At 48.1% G+C, this 25754-nt stretch overlaps 1 protein-coding gene and 1 long non-coding RNA gene across 3 annotated transcripts in view; one reads left to right on the top strand and one right to left on the bottom strand.

Moving 5' to 3' along the window:
* Positions 1 to 566: 566 nt before the first annotated feature.
* LOC118904446 lies at positions 567 to 2635 on the bottom strand. The gene is made up of 3 exons (XR_005021991.1): positions 2160 to 2635; positions 1190 to 1298; positions 567 to 732 (listed from the first exon to the last, which is right to left on the bottom strand). It is a non-coding gene; the product is annotated as an uncharacterized LOC118904446 (long non-coding RNA).
* A 304-nt stretch (positions 2636 to 2939) lies between these two features.
* Positions 2940 to 25754, top strand: part of GMDS (GDP-mannose 4,6-dehydratase) — a 491129-nt gene continuing 468314 nt past the window's right edge. The window contains exon 1 of one of the 2 annotated variants that reach the window (XM_036870073.1): positions 2940 to 3177. In XM_036870073.1, the coding sequence (XP_036725968.1) occupies positions 3076 to 3177 (102 nt within the window). In that variant the 5' untranslated portion in view covers positions 2940 to 3075. The remainder of the gene's footprint in view (positions 3178 to 25754) is intronic. The other variant, XM_036870074.1, reaches the window with a different exon arrangement.

The following is a 25754-nucleotide window of genomic DNA, read 5'->3' as shown; positions in this document are numbered from 1 at the left end:
TCACCATTCTTAGATGACATGTTATAAGGTTCTGGACACAATTCCAACGTGTTTTGGGGAGGGTTTCCCATACCACCAAGGAGCAACCCTCCGACATCAGCTGGGTGTGTCCTAACAACGCAACTCAATTTTTTTTTTTTTGGCCAGGGATTGACCCCACGCCCCCTGCAGTGGAAGCGTGGTGTCTTAACCACTGGACCGCCAGGGAAGTCCCAGCGTAACTCAATTCTGACACTTGTTACCCGGAGGTAGCCGCCTCTAAGCCAAGGAGAGAGGCTGCAGAAGGAACCAACCCTGCTAACACCTGATCTTGGACTTCCAGCCTCCAGAACCGTGAGGAAACAAAATTCTGTTGTTTAAGCTCTCAATCTGTGGCAGTCTCAGCAAATCAATATACTGCTCTATCACTGTTCTCGGGCCCTCTCCAGATTCTGGGACAGCAAGACCATAGAAATGAGTGTCACTCCCACAAGACTCCTAGGCGAGCAAAGCTTTTTATTGGAAGGAGAGCTGGTGCACCAGGGAGAAGGTATGAAAGAATGCCAGCTCCCCAAGGACTTTCAGGGAAGGGGTTTTAAAGGCCACGTGAGGGAGGGGATGCAGGAGCCTGATGAGCTTGTGCCCAGGTCTCCGATTTGCTGGCGTCAAGGTGAAGTTTCGAGCATCATCAACCATCTGGTTTCAATAGGTCTGGGGTCCACATGCTTGTAGTCAGCAGTTTTCGTCTGCTTCCTGCAAAAACAACTTAGGAATGTGTGTCAGGCCTTTATCTATATCTTTCAGGGAACTGGCAGTTCGGTGGTTCTGCTAGGTGTCGGTTTTACAGTCCTGCTTTTGTTCTTTGGAAACTATGTACATTCATCAGTGGAACAGAGATAACCTTCTACTCCTGTGGGTCTCTGGTTATTGTCTCAGAAGGCCAGGCCTTTAGGTGCTTTGTTTTACTGGGCCTGTCAAGCCCACTAACTCAAGGCCATTCCCCGGTCCTTTTCCAAAACGGCTGTACTCCTGTCTTCCTGTCTCATCACCTTTCTTCAGAGAATTTTTCTAGAGAAATATCCTTCTTTCTAAACCTCCCACTGTATCTCTGAACTACCATTTCCCTCAATATTTTGTAATTATTTTATTTGCAGGCCCTAAAATATAATTGATTTTCTTTCCATGGGTCTTCCACTGTCATGCTTCTTACCAGGACAGGCCAGCAGTGTGATCGGAGGTCTCGGCTGCCAGATGAACTTGGCACGTCCTCCCTAAGGATCCATTTTTTCAGCAATTTGGGGGAATGTTAAATAATTTATCTGCAAATTAATTCAAAGCATATTTATATTAAAACAAACATAAGTTTTTAATAGAATCTAGTAGATTTCAAAGACATTTCTTGGTTATAGCGAGTTCCCCTAGTGAGAGGGTTTCCTCTCCTCTGCCTCAGGGCCTCTCTGTTCACCACTGATGCAGCCCTCTGCTGGGGCTAGTAACAGACCTTCCTTTAGTCATTCTCTGAATGGAACAGACAGGGGAGAGGCAAGTGAATCCAGAAACAAGTCTATCCATAAAGCTAAGGCATATTGCTGACATGCTTAGGGGACAGAGAGATTTTTAAAGAAATCCTGAGCTTTTCTATTTTGGGATTTGAAGGCTGTAAGGGTCTTTCCCGCCCCCCCCACCCCCCCACCCCCCCCACCCCCCCCCCACCCCCCCCCCCCCATTTTTTGTACGGGCCCTGCCCGCATGCGGGATCCTAGTTCCCCCACCAGGGATCGAACCCGCGTCCCCGCCTGCAGTGGAACAGCGGAGTCTTGACCACTGGACCGCCAGGGAAGTCCCAAGTCTGTAAGGGTCTTGCAGGTTAGGTTGGGCACCTCCTAGTCACTCAGTTTGTGATTTCAAGCGCTCGTCTGTGCTGATCCGTTGGGGAGAGGAATATGTACAGGGCAGAGAAGCAGAGCAGTGGGGACAAGGAAGTTCCTCTCTCCTCCCTGGTTCCGGCCAATGCTTAGGTACACACACCTGCTACCCTGCCAGCGTCTGAGTCAGCTCCTCATCTCTCCCTGCCCTACGTGGAGCTGCCACACGGAAGCCAAATTCGACAGACATCAAGCTAGGACGCCACCTTGCACCTGAATTACTTTTTGAAATTCGGCATGTCCAGGTTTACTGACCTGTGCAGTCTTTTCAACATTTCCTTCTGCTGCACATGGGTGGGACCAGAGACTTTCGTCTTGCTCTGCCAGTCCTCTGACTACAGCATTTTGAATCGAGTTACTTGGAATCTCGTGCCTGGTTCCAAGCCTCAGAAAAACGCGAGAAGAGTCAGAATGCAGGTTAGGCGTGAGGCCGGTCATTTCCCCTATCCGTGACCCCATTCAGGGGCCTTGTGACGCTAGTGCCCTTCAGGAAACAGAGAACCAGACTCCTCAAAGGGCATTGCAGCAGGTTTCCAGGAATTACTTATCAAAGCCGATGACCCAGGGTCCGTGACCCCTAGATTCGGACGGGATTCAGGGCTTTCTCCTAAGGGAAAGGTCTGCCCTTACTTCTTCCCAGCATCCTCGGATAGTGTGACGATTCCTGGGAGATTCGGGAGGGTGGAGGGGAAGACGTGCAGCGTGAGATGGTGAAGTCAGGCCGCCGACGGCCCGCCCCGTCCACTGCCAGCCCTTGCAAGGAGCATGCCTGGCGCAAAGACTTGGCATCCCAGCCTCTCCTGAGGATCTAGACAAGCCCGCGCAGGCCCGCCCGACGCCCCGCCCTTCACGCGCAGGCGCCGCCTACAAGCCCCGCCCCGCCCGGCTCGCGCGCCGCCGGCAGTGGGCGGGGCCTGCCCTGGTTGTGAGGCCGCCGGCGGGGAGGGCGGGGCCTGCCGCCGGCGCGGCGGTGCGTCGCGCGGTGATGCGGCTGACGCTGCGCCCGCCAGGCCGCAGGCCGGCCGCCCCGCCCACGGCCCGCCCCGCCGGCCTTCCAGGCGGCCCTGTCAGAGTGCGGCGGCGGGTGGCGCGGGGCTGGTCCTTGCAGCTGGCGAGGAGGCTCGCGCGGCACACCCCCGTCGGTCGGCGCCTCTCTTCAGCGCGCGCGGACATGGCCCAGGCAGCGGCGGGCTGCCCCAGCGCCCGCGGCTCCGGGGACGGCGAGACGGGCAAGCCCAGGAAGGTGGCGCTCATCACGGGCATCACGGGCCAGGTGAGCGGGGGCGGGGGCCGCGGGCACGTGTGCTCTCGGGGCGTCGCGGGGGGGCGGCCGCGGGGGCGCCGGGGGCGCGGGCCGCGGGAAGGCCGGTGCCCGCGCGCGGGGGCTCCCTTGCTGCCCGGTCCCCTCGCCCGGGTCCCAGGTCGTGGAGGAAATAAGAGGGAGCGGTGCGGTGCAGTCACAGACCAGGAAATGTTTTCCTGTTTTGTGTTTTCTTACACGTTAAAAGCCCACCTCGCAGGAACTTCCGAGACCGCGGCCGCACCTGGACGTGGGGCAGGCTGGTCCGGGCTCGGGCCGGGTCCCCTCCCTGCCCGAGACCCTCAGGAGTGTCCGGAGCCCGGCCCGCGAGCGGCGGGCGGCGCCGGGGCCGGGCCTCTCGGGTCCCCCCGGGCGGTGGCGGTGCCGTCACCCGGTGCTCAGGAAGTGATGGGGTGAATAAAGGTGATAATCCTAATGCGCACGCAGGCTGTGCTTATTACGCGCAGTCACTTGGCTGATAGGACCTCATTTAGTTTTCCCAGCTGCTCTTTGAGGCGGTGCTTTTATGATCTCCTCTGCACAGATGGGGAAACCGAGGCCCGCGGTCAAAGCGCTAGGAAGTGTCCAGTTGGGATTCACACTGCTCTCAGACTCTGTGGCAGGAGAAAAGAGGTTAGAAACTGTCTGGACGTACAGTCAAAGGGCGTTAGACAGCTGTAACTGCTGGATACCTGATTACTTCCTAGTTACTCATGCATCGTGCTGTGTTTAAGGTAATTACAATAAACGCGGGTTTGAAAACTGGTGGGAGGGGTGGGTGGGAGGGACAGAGATCTGAGGCTGAGTAAGAGACCCTCAAATTCAGTCAAGTGCCTGCATACTTTCAGTATTACGGAGAAATTAGTTAAGCTGTTCGTGTAACTCTGTTGGTGTGGCTTATGCCTACTGAAGTGCCAGCAGCGTGAATCCATGCGGGTTAGAAGGGAAACCTTATTTAGGGCCGGGAGTGCAGTGGTCGGGTTGGTGCTGAATGGCCTCCTCCAGGCTGTCTTCCTAAGCTACTCCCTGGCCAGACAGTTTTGGCTCCCCACTTCATTTCCACCTTAAAACCCCTGCTTGAGGGTCAGGCTCCTTGTAGCCTCTGCACCGGTATCTCCCACTTCCCTGCAACCCCACCCTGTGCATTGTCCCCTCACTTGCTGGGTGTTGTGCTGGCTTCTGCAGCCCCTGGCACAGTGCTGAACTCCGGTTGCCACGTAAATCCCTGCTGGTGGAGTTTACTGCTCTGCTTCGCATTTATCTCCCAGCACAGTGGCTCCCGCCGTGGGTATCGAGGGTCTCGGAGTGCTGTGAGGTTAATGCAAAGGGTCTGGAGAGCCATACCTGCCGTCCAGTTTCTTAGTCGTGTTGGGTGAGAGCTTGTTGAGCTACTCACTCCGCTGAACATTTTATATATTCCTACGTAAGAGGCAAGTACAGTTTTTGTCCCCATTTTACACCTGGCTTAGTAAGTAAGGTTAAGTATGTTCCCTGAGGGCGCACACCTCCTGAGTGTCAGGGCTGAGATCTGAACCCAAGAGTTGCTCTAAGCCATTTTGTTATACTGCCTCTGTGGTAAGCCACCCACATTAAGTTACAGCTCTGTGTGTGTGTGCGTGTGTGTGCGTGTGTGTGTGCGTGTGTGTGTGTGTGTGTGTGAGAGAGAGGGAGAGAGGGAGAGAGGGAGAGAGGCAGGGGGAGTAGGGGAGAGAGAGGGATTGTTTTACTCTAAGAAGAGGTCTCAGATTCAAGGTGAGGTTGAAACCGCTGCTCTGGCCCTTAGGGCTGTCGTGGCCTTTGTGCTGAGATGGGCTCTTGCATGGGTTGTCCCCCGCTGGCCCTTGAGAATGCGTGCAGGTAGCCAGGGTGCCTGTGTGCTGTGCATCTCTAGTGCTCACTGTCAGCGGTCACTCCAGCTTTCTTGCTCCTGTCTCTTCCTGACAGTAGTTGTGAATCATTTCACAACTACTGTGAAATGTGCTCTGCATTGCTGCTGCAGGGCCCTCCGCCAGCCATCCCCAGGGCTCACCTCATGGTCTAATTGTGCTTGCTCTTTGCTACACCCGGGGAAATGTTCTTGCTGGTCCCTGAATATTGCTGCCTTGTACCTCCGTGGGGTCATTATTTTGCGCCTGAATGCCCTCACAAGTCTTACTCCTTTTAACTCAGCTAAGAGCCTCAGCCAAATGCAACCATTCCAGGCTTTGTATTTTCAATTCTCTGTATTTACAGATGTGCAATCCATGTTGGCTACATAGGTAGTTTACATAGCTTAGTTCTTTGGTTTGTTAACTCCTTTAGGGTAGAAACCTTCTTTTGAGCTTACTACCTCCCATGTGGCTTCACCTAGTGGGCTTCCAAAGTGTTGACTTACTCTTCCCATGAACAGAACTTGTCTCTACTGTGTGTCTGCAGGGTGCAAGGCTTGCGTTGAGGCTGCTGGGAGCAAGAGCCTACGTAAGCTGTACTCTTCTGCCCTCCAGGATCTCACAGTTTTTGAGGGACTTAATGCACATGTCAAAATCCGTATTTTACAAATATGTTAGGGGCCACATGCCTGGTTCATCCAACCTCACTGAATGCTGGCAGTAGCAAGGACTGTGTTTGGGGAGAACAGCGTGTACAGGAGTGCAGAGAGGGGAGAGTTTGGGGGGCCATGAGGACCAAACACAGTAATAATGGGAGGAAAGAGAATTTATTACATTTTGTACCCCTAGCTTATTTCCAAAAAGATTCTGAGGTGGCTTCAATAAAAAAACACAGCGTTGGACCATCCTAAGAAGAATGAAAAAAATAGGAGTCTGCAGTGAAGGCTGTAGAAAGATGGAGGTAGTGTCCCCAGCACTGAGGACGGCTGCCAGGTGGGCATGAAATTCAGCTTTGAGCTTCCTGACCGTCGAGGCAGAGTGGGTGGGCACGTGGAGCTTTGTTAGTACTAAACTCTCAGGGGGACACAGAACAGCGTGACGCACAATGAGCTCGAACGAGTCATCTCCTCAGGACGCTCTCGTTACCCCGACGGACTGTGGGAGCACACTTTTCGGTAGGTGGAGACTTTAGAGAACTGAATGGTCAGCGTTCGTGGATTTTTCCCTTTCTGATATCTGTTACATCAAGCTCGTCTCTGCCAGGAGCGTAGGCAAGTTGGAACTGTAGATTACCTTGTCAGGTGTCCTTGGTACGAAATTAATATTGGTGCTTTAAATATGAAAGAACTGACACGTTGAAGTCCTCCACACCTGCAAGTAGCCTAGGTTTTCCTTAGGAAGCGCTTTAGCTGTGGTCAGACATCTAAGCAAGCACCAAGTCCAGAGTTCTGCACCGTGACACATGGAAGGCAAAGCGTTTATCTTTAAATGGTTGGCAAGTTAGTCCTGGTCAAGAGGAGTTAATTTGTCTGCTGTTGGAAGACAACGCATTTTTACCAAGTCTTGCGCAGAGGAAAGAGATGGACCCTTTGAGCTGTCAGGCAGATTATTTAAGCCGTAATATTTTGTTTCAGAATTTTTATGGCCTTTTTATTTGCACTAATTTAATTATTTTCTTTTGAGCATGTTCTAGCTGCCGTCAGACAACCATAGCCTTTAAAGAGAGCATGTTTAAGACAGATACCCGGATTCCCTAGACTCAGGTGGCTCTCACAGGTTTTATCGTCTTCATTTAAGAATTAATTTAAGATGCTGGAAAATGGTAATTGAGAATTGGCAGGAAGTACCATTCTTTCCACAGTTTTCCTTAACCCTTTTAAATAATGCTTCAGTGGGATCATAATAGATGACGGGGATATTACATCTTCTGGTTTTACTTTCTAATCCATATTTGGTGTCCTGCAAATTTCTGCATTCCAGTATCGGCATCAGAATCATCACTCGTGTAGATGGAGATTTAGTGAAATGTGATGAAGTCTATTAAAATAAGCCTATTTGATTGGTAATGGCTACATGGAATCACGGAGCCAAAGCTGTGTCCAGTTCAAGGGAGAGGCGCATGATAGATTAGTGATGTCTGCCTGGGAGAGGGATGGGAGTGATGGCACAGTGCTATGTCTTTACAGGATTGTGACTCCTTGGGTTTAGGAAAAAAGTGTCTTAATCACTTATCCCCTATATCTAGCATAGCTGGTAAAGGTTAGGTACTCAAAATACTTCATAATTAAGTCTTTACTTACTGATGTTTATTATCTTGCAGAAAAACTTGCCTGAAAGTTGTAGAAGTCTGTAGAAATGAGAACAGGATGCAGTTGTTGGTTGGGTAGAAGCAAGGCATTTCAGGGTACTGTCGGGGAATTGGACAGTATATACCCAACATAGTTGCAATTTAGGAGATAAAATGATTGGTTGTAACTTCAGATTTAAAGGATTTAGAAAATACCCATTTCAGGGAAAAAAAGTAACGTATCCAGTTTTGTATGATAGATTTCCTACCGTTTTTGTACTCATGTTAACCATTGAATTAAAAAAAAATATTCCGTTGGCGTGCGCGTTGAGATCTTAGTACTGGAGTTAAATAACCATCATTGTGTGGAGGAGGAAGGGTGACTGAGAAGGTGTGATTTCCCAGGTCACACAGCCGGTTAGCACTGGAGCTAGGACTGATCAACATTGTCCTTCACTGGCAACAGCAAAGGGGCTGCTTTGAGCCAGAAAAATTGGGGTAAAGGAGTCTATGGTAGTGAAATGTGTAGCATGGTGTTCTGTAAAGTTGAATAATAATAAATTACACCTGAAAAGCAATCAAATCTATTTCAGTATTTAAGGAAAAGGTGACTTTATGTTAACTTTTATAACATTTAACATCTTACTTTGACAAAATATTTGCAGTTTGAAAAGATTGAGAGGCAATTAAATAGGAGTCTTCAGTATTTAACTTACAAAGGAAAATTAATAAAATACAGGGACTAGAGAAGGGGGTTCACGTTAGGCCATTCCTTAGAGAACTCGGACACTCGCTTCATTGGAGGCGTATGCTGTCCCGAGCTAGAGTTGCCTCCGGAGCCTGCAGACTTCTGAGCACGGCCTGTCTCCCCGTTGCGCGCGAAAGCCCAGTGCTTCTGTCTCCATGTGGGGCTTCGGGACTCCAGGGCTGAAGTCGAGGGGAGTTTTATTAGTTACCACCTGACCGCTGAGATGAACTAGAAGAGCTGCTAATTGTCCTTGTGATCTTGAACGGCTTTCTTTGAGGTGTGGAGTTCTCAACTTGCCTGTCCTTTGAAGCAGCCTTTCCTCAACTTTTGTTAGAGGTTTCCACTAAACTGGAATTATTTGGCTATGATTCCATGTAAAGAATCAGGCTTAAGGAGTGAGGCAAAATGTTTGCCTTTAACCAGGATTCTGGACACTTGGTAGATAATTATTTGGGGGGAGGGCACAGAAAAAATTCACTGACATTGATAGAATGATTGCTGCGTGCCAGGCAGTGTGCCCAGCATTTTATATAAATTATCTCGTTTAACTGCGGGTGGTAGGTATTTTCACTGTCCTCCCTATACTGAGCAAGGAAACTGAGATTTGGAGAACTTCAGACTTGCCTGAGAACCTCCTGCACTAGTCTTTTCTCAGGACCTTCTCTCCTGTGTCAAGTCGGACTAGCTCTGTTGGCCAGATTGTTGGCAAACTGCACAAGTTCACTGCTCTTGAGAAGCAGGTTGTTTTTAAAGGCTGCTTTTTGATTAGTGCTTTACCATGCTGGTTAGGTGATACTAACATCACTGTGTTACTAGGAGTGTGTCGTAGGAGAAGTCTGGGGTGAGGGTGGGGAAGGGGGCAGAGGGCTGCTCTCTGAAGCCTGCTGAAGACCCCTGGTGGCTCCTTTGCCCAGCGTTCTTCCCAGTTCTCTGAGGGTTTTACGGTAGGGAATGGACATGGGGGAGCAGAGTGGCTTCCCTGCCCGCAGACCTCCCGGTGGAGGGTCAGGAGCCAGCAGCCACTTCGTGGGCCCTCAGAAGCGGGCCGGGGCTGCAGCTTGGGTGGGGGCGGTCTGGTTGGAGCCTGTGGCTGCAGAGCTTGCCCGCGGCCCAGGGTGCACAGGGACAGCAAGGTCTCCGGGTGGTGGAGAGAGGCGGGCGGGGGCCCCGGGGGCCCTTCTCCACCTGCATGTGGACCGGAGTTACAGCTCCGGCCGGGGTCACTTGCTGTGCTTCTTTCCTCTCTGCAGAGTGGGGTTCGTCCTTGCTGTCGAGGCCCAGATTCCTGAGGAGACTGAGAAGTCTCCTGTTCTAGACTCTTGTACCCCGTCATGTAAGCTGGAAAATCTTTTGGCCTGCAAAGTGCTCTTAACGGATACTTTGCACTTGCCTTTTCTCCGGGTGGTAGTTTAGTCTGAAGAGATGCTTCCTTGACTTGAGAGGAGCCTCCTCTCTTCTCTCCTCCAGGAAGCCTTGCATTCGGGCTGAGAGCGGTTCTCTATTTCATATCCCCCAAATTTCCAGTAGCAATTTGGTGGGGTTTTTTTTGTTTTTGTTTTTTGCTTAATTAATCTTTTCTCTTGGAGGCAATTACATTTGGGGGCAGATCATCCTGTACTTAGTAATAGAAGTACTAGTGCTCATGATTAATTCGGTCGATGGATGTTTGAGTGCCAACGATGTGTCAGGCACTGGGGATACGACAGTGAACAGAACAGACAAAAATGAGCCTCCTGTGACACTCATGTTCTGGGTGGTGACGATGGCGGTGATGGTGGGTGGATGACAGTAATTAAGGTGTGCTGAGCATTCACTCTGTGCCAGGCACCGCTTAGCGGGCTTTACACCTGTTTCCTTTCTGGAGCAAGGGAGCCCTCCTCTGAGGCGGTTTTCTTGTCACCCCTGAGGAACGAAGAGGTTAAACAGATTGCCCAAAGGTCACTCCCGTCCTTGTTTGCAAAGGCAGAGGTGAAACATAAATCCCAGTAATTTTATTTTCTATCAAGTTTATAACTAGAATTAACAAATTCTAAGGAGAGGTAAATAGATTGTGTGTCAAATTTGAAAAATAAAGCATATTCAAGAGTTTTTTTTGTTTGTTTTTGCAATTGTGGAAAGATATGGATTATAGTAGTAAAATAAGCCTGTATTAATCGCTACGTTATATGCCCCTCATTTTATTTTCTTTGCTGTCATTTAGGTCATACTGTTAATTAATTCGTTGATGACTTATCTTGCGAACTCCCTGGATGCTGGGACTCTGTGTTGGGACAAGTGGAAGAAGAGTTGGATTTCTTGGCCAGCGTGGGTTTGAGTTACTGCTTAGCTACTTAGGAGCTGCATTGATTTGGGCAGGGTATTTACCTTTGCTGCCAGGTTGGAAGAGTTATTCCTACGGAATAGAAAAGAAGTCTGGCATGGAATAAGGCGTTTGCCCCATGACTAGACTGGACCTCTCTTCACAGTGCTAACTAGATAAGTGAGAGTACTCCAATATGGGGAAAGGACATTGAATGTGGAAGGCACCAAAGTCAGCCTCGCTCCGTGGGGGTAATCTGTTGCCTAGGACGGAAAGTTCCCTGGGATTTGGAATCAGCCACAGGCTATAAACAGATTTGAAGTCTGGTGTGTCTTACAGCGCAAAGCAGATCTGGGGGCCGGGCTTACCTTCCCGTGTGAGAGGATTGTGGGCCGTGGACTGGACTCTAATCCTCCTTACGGTGATTTGTGGTCCCGGAGGAAAGGTTTGGCATAACTGGGAATGAGAAAGACATCTTCAGTCCTGTCCTGCTTTGGTCAAAGACTGTTACGCGGTGAAACGTTTTTCCTTATGTCTTAACATTACACATAATTAATCGATTAACTGAGGAAAGAGCGTGGACCTGAGAATCAGAGGCTGGGTTTTAACACCAATTAATTGTATAGCCTTAATTTTTTCTTAATCCATAATACGAAGGGATCACCTGGCGATCTCTAAAGTCTGTTCGGAGTGGAGCGTGCTATAACTTTAGGATTGAACACTAATTATAGTTTATTGTGTGCAAAAAAGTCTTGTATTTAAGCAGTGCAGTCATTTAATATCAGTTTCAAAGCTAAGGCCAATAGGAGAATTAAAAAAAAATAAAACCAGTGACTGTTAACTGTAGTGAATTTATAATTAAGTGTGTAAACTGGGAAGAAATTCACATATGAGTTGTATTTTGCTAGAATTTGTAAGGTTAAAGTGGAAATTCTGAGCTGTCTGCCCTGGTAGGTTTTACCAAATGAAGTGTTTTTTTGGTGAGGAAAGATTTAAAATTCCTGTTATTTATTTTTTGGATTGAAATATTAAAAAATATAAGAATCTGTATTTTGAGCTTAGTGTTTAATAGTGGAGGATCTATTCGTTCAGTAAATATCTGCTGAGATTTATTCTGTGTTGAGTTAGGTGCTAGGCATATAGCCACCAGCAAGATGGATATGATATTGTTCTCAAGGAACTGATAGTCTAGGGGGGACAAGTAATTTGACAGGTAATTTTACAGCATGTTAATTGCTATGATAATAATAAACGAGTCACTGAATCACGAGGAGATCTTCCCTTAAATAAAAATGATCCGTAGTATCATTAATTCAACAGATGTATTGAGCATCACTTAGCTTGGAAGTTTCTGGTTATGAATGCCATGGTATTAAAAGGGTTAGTTGTGAGGCCTTTTTGTAGGAAGCTGAGCTGCTGAAGGATCTCCTGTATGCTCCTTTTTTCTTCTTTTTGATGCAGAAATCTTCATAGTCTAGTATTTCGTGAAGGATCTTCCTATTTTCATTATCACTTTTCTATCTCAAAAGCTGTATTTCCAGCCTTTCACATTTATTCCATTTGGAGACCTTGCCAATTATTTGATCAGATATATTTATGTATGCACCAGGGAATCATAGACCAAGTGACGAAGCATTTATGAACTGTCATTGTGTGATGACATAACCTAGGGGGCAGGTCAAATTTTTCTTCTTGGCTGATCAAATTTGAGTTTAACAGAATACTCCCAGCATAGTTCCTAATGGTGAGTTAGTGTCAGCCAGACGATGGATATTTGTTTTAGGGTTTGATAACTAATTTTTGAGCCAGTATTATAGACAGAGACATAAGAGGTTAAAATCAGATGATTTTGTTTTGTACTAGAATATTAGGTGTACGATTATTTGAACCAGCATATACTTTTAAATGTTTTGTTCCCTGTAGTATCCCCAGCGTGTAAAGTGCAGAGTGTAAGACATGGTACAGGACCCAGAGTAGGTAGGGAAGGAAGCAGACGTGTGGGTGCCGAGGTGAGGGTGTGCCTGTGTCCGTCAGTGTAAGGAGGAGTGGCTTTGCAGATGGTTGCAGGGAAAGGAGGGCAGTGGGGACTAGTGCAGTTGGGAGGGCTCCGTGGGCTGGCCTCAGAGGATGGTCAGATTGGGAGAGGGGGGCGGTGAGGGACTGAGCTCCCCAGAGAGGGCGGCGTGTGGATGGAGTATGGCAAATAGTATATTGAAAGTCCAGACGTGCAGGTCCCGGGAGGCCTGGAAGAGCAGGTTGAGGGGTGTGGGTTTGATTAAATAAGCGGAGGCATGAGTGGAGCTCAGCCTCGGGTGAGTCTGCAACCTGGACCCAAATCCTGCTTTCAAAAACGTCCTTCCAGGAGTTACTTAATAATCTTGAACCCTAATTCCCTTTTCTTTAAAATGCAGTTAATTATACCCACATCACAAGGTGATGTGCAGATCAGATAGGATGATCTTAATAATGCCTAGTGTAGTGCCTGACACACACCGCTTATGAAATTCTGGTGCTTATATTTATCACGTATAATACATGACTTATGTGTGATACGTTCCCAGCATGGGGGAGAGTGAGAGGAGAGGGCAGCATGGTGTAGACGCACAGAGTGAATTTGAGTAGGAGAGCCAGGAAGACCTGCTAGATTATAAGGATGTAGATGCAAACGACGTTGCTTGTGGAGAAGGAAAGAGAATCAAAGGGACAACGGGACTCTGTGATTAGTTAGGTACAGGGGCGGGTGGTGAGGAAGGGGAGAGTTGGAGATCTCGAGGTTGTTTTGTTTTTGGAGGCTGGCTGGCTGGTATCACCATGGCCAGAAATGCTGTCCCTGGGAAGGAACAGCAGTGCTCTGGGGAAGAGAGTGAATTCAGTTCTGTTCCTCTTGAGTGTGAGATGAGAGCATGACGTTCAAGTTCTAATAACCTGTAAGCCATTTAAAATGCCAGCTTGGAGCGCAGGTGAGAGATCCCGGCCACACAGTGTCCCGTCCTGGCCTGGACGCAGCTGTGGATGGGGAAGCCCTGTATTCTGCTCTGCTTGCCTGTCGCCCGGAATGTGCTGTGGTACCTGCCTCCTGGTATTAAAACTGACATTTTCCCCTTTAGTTTCATGATTGAAGTTAACCAGGTTACTTCAGTTATACTTCAATTCTCCCCCCTTTCTTTCTGTCTTTATATTTATTATCTTAGATTTTTATGAGTTTTGATGTTATTGCAAGAATATATTCTAGCAACATGAATATTTTGTTAAGCAGAGTCTGATTTTTGCACTCAGGGAATGCTTTTTTCTGCGTAAGTCAAGCCTCAGGATTCTGCTCAACAAGATCAAAGGGCTTTTGGGATGAAGCAGTGTGGTTGACGATCCCACACTGCTGATGTGTGACTTTGCTTCACTGTGGCATTGGCCATAATATCTTACATTTGTATATTAATTTGCAGTTCTCAAAGCATGTGAAAAGCACTTCCGTCGTTCTACATGGTATTCTGGGATGCAGGCAGGGCAGGAATTGCTTCACTTTAGACATGACCAACACCCAGAGTGATAACGTGACCTGAGCCTCGGCGCCGGCGACTGTCAGCACAGTGATGCTGAGCTTTCGTTCCTTCTTCCGGATCTCACCGTCTGCTAGGGTTACTTTAATTTAGCTTCCTTCTGCATTCCCTCACCAGTGTTTTACTCCAGGCTGGTGTTTTTCTTTACTGTTGCATATACAGACTATGATGGGCAGAGTAATACTCCCACCCCACCCCAGGGTGTCCACGTCCTTGTCCCTGGAACCTGTGATTGTGTTACCTCTCGTGGCAAAAGGGACTTTGCAGATGTGGTTAAAATCAGGATCTTGAGATGAGAGATGATCCTGGCTTATCTGTGGGGTCTGGCATCGTGGGGGTCCTTCAGTGGGGAGGAGGGAGACAGAGGTGTCAGAAAAGACGGCCTTGTGAGGAAGGTTCAGCCGGCCAGGGCTGGCTTTGCAGACAGGAGAAGGGGCCAGAGCCAAGCGGCACGGGCGGTTTCCCCAAGCTGGGAGAGGCCACGGGATCCTCCCTGGAGCCTCCAGAAAGCAACGGAGGCTGGCTGACAAGGCAGATTTCAGACTTCCGATCTGCCGAATTGTGAGGTAGTGAATGGGGGCTGTTTTAAGCCACTGTGGTTTATGGTCATTTGTTACATTTATGGAAATTTGTTACAGCAGCAAAGAGAGACTGGTAGGCAGATGATATGCTTGTTCCCACTTTGCACTTACTGGGAATTCTCTCTTGCTTTGGCCTGTTCACGTGTATTTGTCTTCAGATTCTAGCTTCCTTCACATTCCAGCCCTCATTCATTTCCTTCATCTTGGAATTCTTTGCACATTTTAAGTTATCCCACAAATATTTTTGCATGCCTTCTGCTGGTAAGCAAGATATTCCTTCCTTTGGTATTATGCAGAACACCCGTTGTCCCTGTTTTCAAGGAACCTCATCTAATGAGGAGCATTAATGGATCATTTCAACAAATACTTATTCAGCACTGAGCTCTGTGGTAGGCACTTTAATAGCCACTGGAATTTATGCCAGTTTGTTCCTAATAAAAAAGCTGTTCTATCATCACCATCATTATTGTTATATAAATACAGAGTTCTCCTGTTTTAATTGTTTGTTTGCTTGTTTTTTAGATTCCACATGTAGGTGAAAACAGCAGAGACAGACTCACGGATACAGAGAACAGATTAGTGGTGATCAGAGGGGAGAGGGGTGGGGAGAGGGGTGGTGGGAGGGGCAGAATAGGTGAAGGAGGTTAAGAGGTACAAACTACTAGGTATAAAATTAATAAGTTACAAGGATGTAATGTACAGCACAGGGAATATAGCCAGTACGTTATAATAACTTTGTCTGGAGTATAATCTGTAAAAATATCAAATTACTATGTTGGACACCTGAGACTGATATAATATTGCAAGTCAACACCAAAAATACCAACAAAATAAAAACTCCACAGACTCCTCCTTTGCTGGCTTTGAGGAAGCAAGTGGCCTTGTTGGCAGGGAGCTGTGGATGACACCTAGGAACTAGGGTGGTCTCTGGGTGACAGCCAGCAGGAAGGCAAGGCCTTTGGTCCTAGAGCCACCGTGATTGAATTCTGTCGACGAATGGGGTGAACCCTTAGATCCACTCAGGCTTTGGATGAGACTTGACACCTGGCTTGTAACCTAGAGATGACCTGGCTAAGCACGCCAGGCTCCAGGTCCATAGATAATGCGTGCTAGTCAGCGTGGGGAGATTGAAGCTGCCGAGTTTGTGGTAACAGGGTTCTGCAGCAGTGGATGACGGATCTGAGCCCTGACCTTGCACAGCACGTGCAGAAACGGCTCAGAGACTGTCCAAGCCGCTTGAGCAGTGTAAATGCATGCTGCGGTCATCCACACGAGAGTGCACATGAGCAGGACAGTCAGTGGGGCTGTTGCGATTCGATTCACGTGGTGTAAGTGCCTTTCACAGTGAGAAGTGCTGAGCAGCAGTGTTGCGGTTTGATGTTTGGGAAGTCCGCTGGGAATGAGGAGAAGATGCTCTTGCCGGGCCCTGTTTTGGGTCGAGGGGGATGAGCGAGGAGGAGTCCTGAATATCAGCAGGCCCCAGATTTCACAGACTGTTAAAAGCTTGAGAATGGTATACGGTGGCCAAGTTTTTATCTTTAAAGGAAGAACCTTCAGAATAGCAAATTCCTACCTGCTACCAGTACCACTAAAATGTGACAAGGATGTGTTGTCAGAATAAAGAGCAGTCACCAGATTGCACACTCTTGGCTGTGTGACCTACGTATGTTCATTTTCCTCATTTTGTAAAGGAACGGGTTACAAATGTGTCATGGATTGGCCTTGGTCTATTGACTGCGTGTGGGCCACCATTGAAAATTGTTTTATTAAAAATAAGTTATTCACTTGTCTGATTCTCAGGACTCAAATATAAGTCTTCTGGCCTGCGGTGACCATGTTTTCTGGACCCCAGGGTAAGATACATCCCATGACTGTATGCCCCAGAGCGGGCTGAACACTGGAAACCAGGGCCGTCGGAAGGAGTGTGGAGTTGCTGTCTATAGAATACTGTGCCCACCAAATACTGAGCACCATGAAAGGTGCCTGGTGAGCATTAGTGAGCTGGTGGTTTGAGATTTCATTTTTTGCCATGTTCTTTGGTGCTCTGGGCAGACTCCCACCTCCCAGAGAAGACCAGCAGCAGCCGGTAGAGCCTGGATCCCAGTTCATCCTGACAGCTCTGGTCCTGGGGCTGTCCTTTGAGTGTGCTTGGAAGGAATATGCAAATTACTGCTGTGTTGTTTCAAGTTTAACTCGGGAACCTGAAACTGAAATCAAGTTTGGGGAGCTTCTGAGTGGTTTTGACCTGGTTTTGTGAGGTTGGTCAACCCCCCGGGTATGTGGGCGGTGGGTATTAAGTGAATTTCTCAAGGGTGAATAGGAAGATTTTTGGGGGGGGGTTGTTTTTGAGGAGAGGTGATAAAGATAATGGATTTTTCAGAGAGTTTTGCTTTTCTGTATTTAAATATAAACCTTGGAAAGGAGACATAGAAGTTAGAACAAATACTGAACTGTTTCTATTGTTGTTGGTTTTTTTTTTCTTTCAGCTGTTCTGTGGGCTGTAGTGGTTTTTCATTTCACTCCCTCGTCCATTTTGCTATTTTGACTAATTTAGGAAGTTTTGAATTATTTCAGCTTATACAGTATTTTCTTTCCATTGAGTTGTCTTTTAATCTTTACTAATGTTTGAGCATATAGATTTTAAGCTATTTAAGCATAACGAAAAGTTTATACTATTGCCAGACTGTTATTATGGGAATTTTGGGTTTAATTCCTAAAAACAAGGGTGTGTTTTAGAAGGAATTGTTTCGTGGAGACAAGGCCATTGATTGGGGGCCCAGCTGGAGGTCTTAGAAGACCCTCTGTATGGGGCACTGCGCTTAGTAGAGGCTTAGGGTCGGGTCCAGGAAACCTGACATTCCTGCTGGGCTTTTTGAACCACACAGATCACTTCTCCTGTATGGGCTGATTTTCTTCTCTTTAAATATGCTTTCCGGAACAGGGGTGAATACGCGTATGGAATGAAGATTTGGACGTCTCCCCTCGCTTTCCTAGCTTGGAGTTTCCAGCTGGTATAATGGAAACTGGACTTGAGGAGGATGTTGACCACTGTGGATGACGTCCACCGTCGCTTGGGCTTGGGAAGGACTTGGGGAATTCGCCACTTGCCAGGCTCTTCAGAGGAGGCTCCAGGTGGCCTGGGCCCCGAGTTGGGGAGCAGAGGGGCTCGTGGGCTGGTGCCTGGCTTTCCCTGTAGGACGGATGGCGTGGGCACCAGAACTGAGCAGGTGGGAACAGGTGTGCGAGCCTGCGCTTGGGGAGCTGCAGGTGATCTCTGGGCAGCTGTGCATGTGGCTGAGCCCCGAGGGATCTGGCCCCGCCTTGTCCTCACTTGCTGGCGTGGCCACTGAGATCCAGACACCCCTGCGACCCGAGGTGCACCTGTGCAGAACTGCCCTTTATTCTAGAATCCCAAGGAAACAGCCCTGGCCTGTCCACCCAGCCCTTCAGCTCCGCTGGGCTTCACCTGTCACCTCACTCACTGCATGCATCTCGGCAGTTCCTGCTGAGGTTTCTTTTCGCCTGCTCGCTCTAGGAATTACTGACATTCTCACTGGAATCATTAATTTCTCTAGATTTGGGGCTCATTCCAAAAGAATACTCTGTTTTTCTTTTTGGTGTTTTGACCTTTGATTTCAGTCTTCTCCAAAGACATTCGCCTTTTGCAGCTGAAGTAGGAACTGTCTATAAAGTGTGAACAGCTTTCAACGTTGGTGGCACGTAGAGTCACGTGTGGAGCTTGAAAAAGTCTTGGCTCTTCCGTATTCAGTTTGCTGGGCTTAGGGTGGGATTTACATTTGGCTGTTTGTAGAAATGATCCCAGTGATTCAAGAGCGAGCTTGAGCAGAGAACCACCCATTAAAGCAGATTGTGATAGTGACTTGAAGATGAAGCTGTTCTTTTCCTTAACACTTTCCCAATTTTTAAAAATAGTGATACACGCTTACTATAGAAAAATTAGAAAGTTTAAGAAGGTATAAAGTATCAGGGGAAAAAAACCACCACCATAATTATACCAGTCAGAACCAATCACCGGCAGCATTATTATTGTTATTATTTTTTACTGTTTTGTCTGTTTCTAATTCGCTTCACTGCCTTTCAGCAAATGTTACTGCCTAGGGTAGGATGGGCTCTTACGGTGGCTCTGGAATTGTTCTGAAAGCTTCTGAATGTAGGAGTTAGCAAGGACGGATTGAGTATGAGGGCCTGTAGGAGGCCGTGGAGCATACCTTGGATCTCAGGAGTGAGGAAACCCCATCTTCAAGATTCCTCCTCAGATGACCCACGTGGCACCTCCTTGGCCTCTGTTACAGTCGTCACAGACATCTGCTTGTATATTTTGGTTCACATGTTAGTTGTTTGTATTGGTTTTCTATTTTGAGTGAGATTATGTAATTTAGGGGAATAAATGCAAATAGGATCAGAGTTCATTAATTTTGACATGTTAAATGCAAACACTTTAAAGAAAAATTCCTGTAACGTTTGTTGAAGACTGCAATTTCAGGTACTCATATTCCATCAGTGCTCATCCTGTAGGGAGGTGTTGATACCTTTGTTCTTGGGACTGTTGCTCTTGGTCTGTTTTTCAGTTAACTTTTGTTGATGGTATACTCTACGAAAGCACTTCATTACCTTGATTTATTAATATTTCAGTTTAATTATAACACACAGCAATGCCAGGATTTGGTTGCACTTTTATTCTTAAGCACAATTATTGTATGTAAATCTAACGCTTAGATCTGGCTGGTGGTGGCCCTGATCTCTCTGCTGTGCTGCAGCTCTGACGTATGCCTGCAGAGTTTGTGGACCGCGCCCTGGGCCCCTCTGTAGAGGAGGCTCTCACTTCACAGGTTTTCTGTTATTTCTACCCGAGAAGCAGGATTCTGCACCCAAAGCCAGTCCCGAGAAAAGACAAGCATGTGGTTGGTGAGTGTGCAGAACAGGGCGAGCCCTGGGATGGCTCCTCGTCCTGGGAGGATGACGGTGGAGGGTCCCACCTGGCTGAGGGCAGGGCTCTCTGGGTTTCTCAGTGGAGACCAGTGGAAGCTTGGTCTCATGGAGACGTGGTGAAGTGTTGGAAAGTCAGACGAGCACAGGGTGGAGATCTTGGCTGCTAGTCTGGCCGGGTGTCATCTTTTAGAAATGGTCCCTTGCATGATTATTTATTTTCTCTCTCCCTCCTCGTAGTTTTCTCCTCCCCCCCATCTCTTTCTTTTTACAGTCGTCTACCCCCTCCCCCCTGCACACACGCACTTTTTCCCCAGTTCTTCAGGTGAGGCCTTAGGGCTTGGGGTGGGAGCAGCTTATCATGGGGACAGAGTTCACCTGCCCGAATGGCAGAGCTGTAGGGGCAGGACTTTTGTGGGTGGTAATTGTGCCTTAGGAGAGTTGAGAAAGCAAACAGTGGATTCTTATTTAATTAGCCCTGGAAGGGGCATTAAGGATGTTTGCAGGTCTTGGTCCAGATGGAAGCTGGCACTGGCCTGAATCCACCCCTCTCCTTTCACCCTTTAAGCATTTCCTTATTCTACCCTGTTATTGCTTTGCAATCGTTCCTTTCGGATCCCTAGCTTAGTGTGTAATTACAGGTGCTTTTCTGCTTCCTTTTTGCTGCGATATTGATCATCAGTGTTGGTCTATAGCAAACACACTGATCCGGATGCAAACCAGAAAGTCTGAGGGCTAGTGATGATTCACCACTCCCCCAGAGCAGCCTGACCGGCCAGGACGGGCCGCACGAGCGAGAGCTGGCTAGGGGCAGGGCCTTCACCCGGCTTAGAGGGGCCCCTGGGAGGCTCTGGGTCTGGTTTTGGGACTTCGCAACCCGCAACAAACTTTACCCTCTGGGGACCTCGGTTTCTTAATCTATCGAATGAGGATAAGTAACCCTTAATTGCAGGGTTGTTGGCCCATAAGATAGTTTATAGTAAATGGTATGGCAGTTATAATCTGAAACACTATAAAATGTACACACATTAAAATATATAAAGTATCCAAACCTACAGACGTACATATTTAAGATTATTGAAGCATTATCAGATGGGAAGGATAAAAATTAAGGTTATGTTAATGTCCTGTGCTCTCTGAGGTGGATAAAGTAAGCACCTGCTTTCCACTCTGGGATGTGAAAGTGTGTTGCAAAACGAATCCCGTAATTTCTGGCAGAGACAGGCTCTTAATCCAAGAAACAGTGTACAAACGCAGATGTTTAGTAATTCCCGAGATCTGATCTAACTGCTTTGCCTTTGTCTTGCGCTTCTTGGGGGCGGAGATGTTTCCATTCTTTGGTTTTCCTCTGTATCTGGGAGGAGAGGGGACTTGGGCTGGTTTGCGGCACAGAAGGATGGCGTTCGTTTTGTTTTTTATCACTTTCCTTTGACCTCCCAATTTCCAGAGGGTGGGTTCTGGGCATCTTGGTGTTCAGATGAATTTTTTGTAACCCTTCAGCTTTCTTTTCCTCTTGTTTCCTGAGATTTTCGTTACAACTCTGCAGATGTTTTTAAAAAAGGGGTGAGTGAGAAAATGACTTATCAGGCTTGGGATGGGGTGATTGCTGTGCCAGTGAGAAGGGCGCTGCTGTGGGGTAAGGTGTGACCTCAGGGCACACCCATGGGCCACACGTCATGTAATGCTGGCTGTTAGCAGTGCCAGCCCTCTCTCACCAGCTTTGCAACCAGAGAGCATCTGTTTTCAGTCAGTTTGTCTTTCAGACACAGCTGGAATACTTCCAGAGCCTAAATGAACTTGATTAAAATGTTGCCTGGCTTTTTTTTATTATCTGGAGCAAAGCCCATCTTGTCTTTCCTTCTTTCAAAGAAGGGCTGTTGTTTCTTGATGGGCTTCGGCTCGGGTTCATCCCGCAAGTGTCCTCCCCCCCCCCCCCCGCCCCCCGCAGGAAGTGTTCCCCCCGCAGGCTGTGTTCCTCCCACAGGCTGTGTAGGGTCCTGGTGGGGCTGGGAAGGTCAGAGAAGAGGAAGAGCCACCTTGCCCTCAAGGAGCTCACTTATTTGTATCAAAATGCCCTGAACTCAGCTGCTCACATCAAGAGATATTTTACTTATAATCTAGGTAGTACTAGGATTATGAACAGCAGCAAAAACATGTCCAGGGCTTACATGTGCCAAGCCCTGTGTGCCAAGATCTTTGCATCTTTAATCCTCGCAAGGGTACCATCGCTTCATGAGTCATTTACAAAATGATTATAAGCATAGTTTGATGTTTACTGTTTAAACATAGGGTATAACAAAGCGTTGGGGGACCTTTTTCCCACCTTATACCCCAGTAAAAGACTTAGTTCAAAAGCAAATCGGTGAAATTATATATCTCCTTTAAAATTAAACAACAAACCACAAATATAAACCTTCTCCTAATAGTAAAATACTGTATTATATACCATGCGCTATTACGTTTTATTATATAAATATTGTATTGTAGCAACATTACAGTATATTAAAAATATACTGCAGGCCTGTCTCACAGGAAAACTCGTGTAACAACTCCCCGGCTCTCCTTCCTCAGGAGAGTAAGGGGCGGAGTGAGGACCCCAGCGAGAAGAGGAAGCCCGGGGGGAGGGCAGTCTTCCCAGCCACGGGGTTAGGGTGGTTGGTGGGAACCGAAGGGAGGTGGGAAGGAGGCAGAGGGCGGGGGCGGCGGGGCGCAGAGAGGCGCAGGAGGTCTTGAGCGGATTCCGAGGTGTCACAGCCCGGGCTTAGAGAAACGGGCCCTGCCTCCCGCTGAGCTGCCCCCCAAGTACCGCTGAGGCCTGGGAGCGGCAGCCGCAACCCACCTCCCTGGGCTGGCCCTGGGCCCCCGTCGGGGTGCGCGGGGCAGGGCGCCCCGTGGGCCCCTGCGCACAGTGACAGGTGGTAAATGCTGGGCTTGGGCCCGGGGACGCGGTGGCAGGAGGCCCCCAGCGGGGGAGGGCCGAGTTCAGGTTCTTCGAGGAGGACCGAGTGGGTGGGGTCCCGCCAGGCCGGGGCAGCTGCTGGCGGGAGGTCGAGGTGTGCCCTGCGAGCGCGTGTGCAGTGTCCTGTGGAGGGGCGCGCCTGGCCTCAGTGACCCCGTTCGTCCTCGGAAACAACGCTCCCACGTAGGAGGACAGACAGTAGCGCGTCTAAGTGAGGCAGGGTTCTTTGGGGTTTTCTTTTTTTTAACTCTTCTTGGATTACGGACCGTTTTGACTAAAGCCTGGATCTTTCTCCGCAGAAAAGCATGAGTGCAGTAAGTGCGTGCACATGTATACTTACACGCTCACACACGCACACGCACACACAGCCCTGCGGGCCTCACAGAGGCGTGCGGGCCTCCTGGAGCACATGCGTCTTCCTCTAAGTCACAGTTGGTTTCGTATGAACTTGAGCCAGTGGAGAGCAAGCTTCTCTAAAAATGTTCGCTTTTAATTTATCATAAATCTAGGAAGTACGAAATGAGATTGGCTCTTATTCACTTCACAGAGTTTAACATTAGGCGTGTATTTCCGAACCTTAAATACTATAAAATTAGAAATTAAAATTATTTCATGATATGAGTTCTTTAAAGTGGTATATATTTTCCTCTTTAAAAAAACATTTTAATCCCCGATATTTAACGTTTTCATTTATATTCTGCCTTATCCTGAAAATGATTTAAGGCAATTTTATTTGTTAGTTTAAACTTTTCATTAAGGAAATTTTCAAGGATACGCTAGAGTAGAAATCATAGCAGAATGGGCCTCTACATACCTGCCGCTTAGATACAACAATTATTAGCTTGCAGCAAAATTTATTTCAGGTGTAGCCCTATATTTTTCCATGACCCCCCCCCGTCCCAAATTTTTAACAGTAAATTCTGGGCACATTATTGCAGCCGTATTTAGTATAGTATTTATCTGTAAATGATCCTCTTACAAAATAACTAATTTGACATTATTGTATTTAATAACTTAATGATAATTAATATAATCAGATATCTGTCAGTATTCAAATGTCCCCAGTTGTCTCATAATTGTTTTTAGTAACTTGTTTGTTTGCCCCAGGGTCCTAATAAAGTCCGTGCTGATGTCTCTTAACTCTTAGAATCTCCTCCTTAAACCACTTCCCTCCTTTCCTCCCTTCTCTCCCTGCTTGCCTCCTGGTTGCTTTTCCCCCCATCCTTCTCTCCCTTCTCCCCTCTGTCTCTGTCTCTCTCTCTCTCAATGTCTCCGTCTCTGCCTCTGTGTCTGTCTTTCACTGTCTGTGTCTCTCTCTGTCTCTCTCTGTCTCTCTGTCACATCTCTTGGTTGAAGATACCGGGCTGTTTTCTGTGTCCTGTTTCCATAGTTTGACTTCGGCTGGTGCATTCCGTGGTGCTCTTTCTTTCACTCCTGGCATTTCCTATGATTTGGTATTTAGGGTTAAAGGCTCGATCAAATTCAGTCTTGGTTTGGGGGTGGGTGAGGGCAGGAGTAGCTCACACCTGGCCTTGTGTACTCCTGTCAGGAGGCGTGTACTGTCTTGTTTTTCTTCTTGTCGTGTCAGCAGCCATTGAGGGTCATCATCAAGATCCATTATTTTATTAGCGGTTGCAAAGTGGTGATAATTGAATTCTGTAATTCCTTCTTCACTGATTAGCTGAAATACTTCTAAAAAGAGAAGCTTGCAAGTATTTGGTTACCCTGAGATATAGGAAAGGCAAAACAAATAATCAGTTCTTTTTCTTTATCAGTTTTTAATGCGTTCTTCCGTACCATCCTCTAATGACCAACTTTTTTTTGGATCTTTATGAACTCACGGAATTAAATATTTTCTGTGTATTCCAGTCCCTGTGTCTTGTTGATGCTCCCGTGGCCTCGTCTGTGGCCTGGGGAGCCTTTCCATTCGGCCTCTGCAGCCCTCTGGTGCAGCCTTGGTGGTCTCGGCTTCCGTTGCTCTCTAGGGGGACAGGACAATCCACGTGTTTTTCTGCTCCGAATCTGGAATCAGTTATTTTTCCAAGGAGCTCAAGGGCAGGTTTATTTTAATTTTGCAAGTCTTTAAGTAAAAAATGAACAGTCTTTACTGTGTTTATTCTGCTGCTGCTGCTGCTGCTGCTAAAGCACTGATTTTGGTTGAACGTCCGCAGCGTCCGGAGCGTCCTGGCACCCCTTGGTCGGGCAGCTGGTGCAGTGCTGTGCACGTGATAGGGGCCGAATACATGAATACATGTTTGCCACGTTGTTGTACCGAATGTTTTATTCGACCAGAAGCCCCTGAGTAGTGGTGGCTCTGTCCTTCTCCGCCTTCGAGGGTGGGCCCCGCTGCCCTCATCGGTGGCTCGGTGGCGGCGCGTGTGCCTCGCTCTGCGAGCCGGGCCTGCAGCCCCCACGTCCAGCGGCTCCGCCTCCGTCTCCCCGAGCCGGCCTGTCACCCCTTCCTCTGGCCGCCTCCACAACCCCTCACTGGCTGTCCTCCCGCGTCCCCGCGGGACGGGTCTGCTCCTGCGGGTCTGGGCGCGCTGGGACGCAGCCCCTGGCTGGTGGCCTCCGGTGGCCTCCTTGGTGGCACTGCGACCAGCCACGCCCTAGGCCTGCTCGTTCGGTGGTGCTTCTGCCCTTCCAGGCCTGCGTGGTGTCATGTGTTGTTTACCTGTGCCCCCCACCCCCCAATAATAGAATTATTTCCTGCACCTTTATGACAAAATAAATTTGTATCTTATCCGCTCTCTTTTCAAAGTGAGTTCACATCAAACTCTCGTTTAATTCCCAAAGCTGCTTTTCCAGACCGGTGGGTCTGTATTATTCTCGTTTTACGAGTGAAGTAAATGGAAGGCAGAAAGCTTCCTGGGCCTCGGGTCCCCTGTTAGTGCCTGACAGACTGAGGAGCAGCGGGAGTCAGGACTCAGCGCTGCAGAGGTTGCCTCGGGCCGCTCCGACGGCCGCAAATCAGGGGGCTGTTCCGTGCGAAAGAGTGGAGCCTCTCCTGAGTCACGGTAGTCTAAAGTGGCTTTCCTGAGAGACATTTGCTCCCTGATGTTGAACTTTTTCTTTGCATCAGGGTTTTATGATTTCTAATACGTACTGTGAACAGATATTTGCAGGGAGAGCCTGTGCTCCCTTTAGTGAGTTAAAAAATACTGGGAAATAAGGTACAGTGGGGAGTATTTTTTTTTACCTCTGTGACCCTGAGGTTCTTATGTCACCTGGAGAGGGAGTAACCTAGAGAAGAGAAATGAAAAGGACAAAAGCACACAGAAGAAATGATAGGAAAAGATGGTGCTTT

Source organism: Balaenoptera musculus, chromosome 11 (genome assembly GCF_009873245.2).
Source record: "Balaenoptera musculus isolate JJ_BM4_2016_0621 chromosome 11, mBalMus1.pri.v3, whole genome shotgun sequence".
Classification (NCBI taxonomy): Eukaryota; Metazoa; Chordata; class Mammalia; order Artiodactyla; family Balaenopteridae; genus Balaenoptera; species Balaenoptera musculus.
The sequence above is the reverse complement of the archived record's forward strand: the minus strand, read 5'-3'. Positions and strand labels throughout refer to the sequence as shown.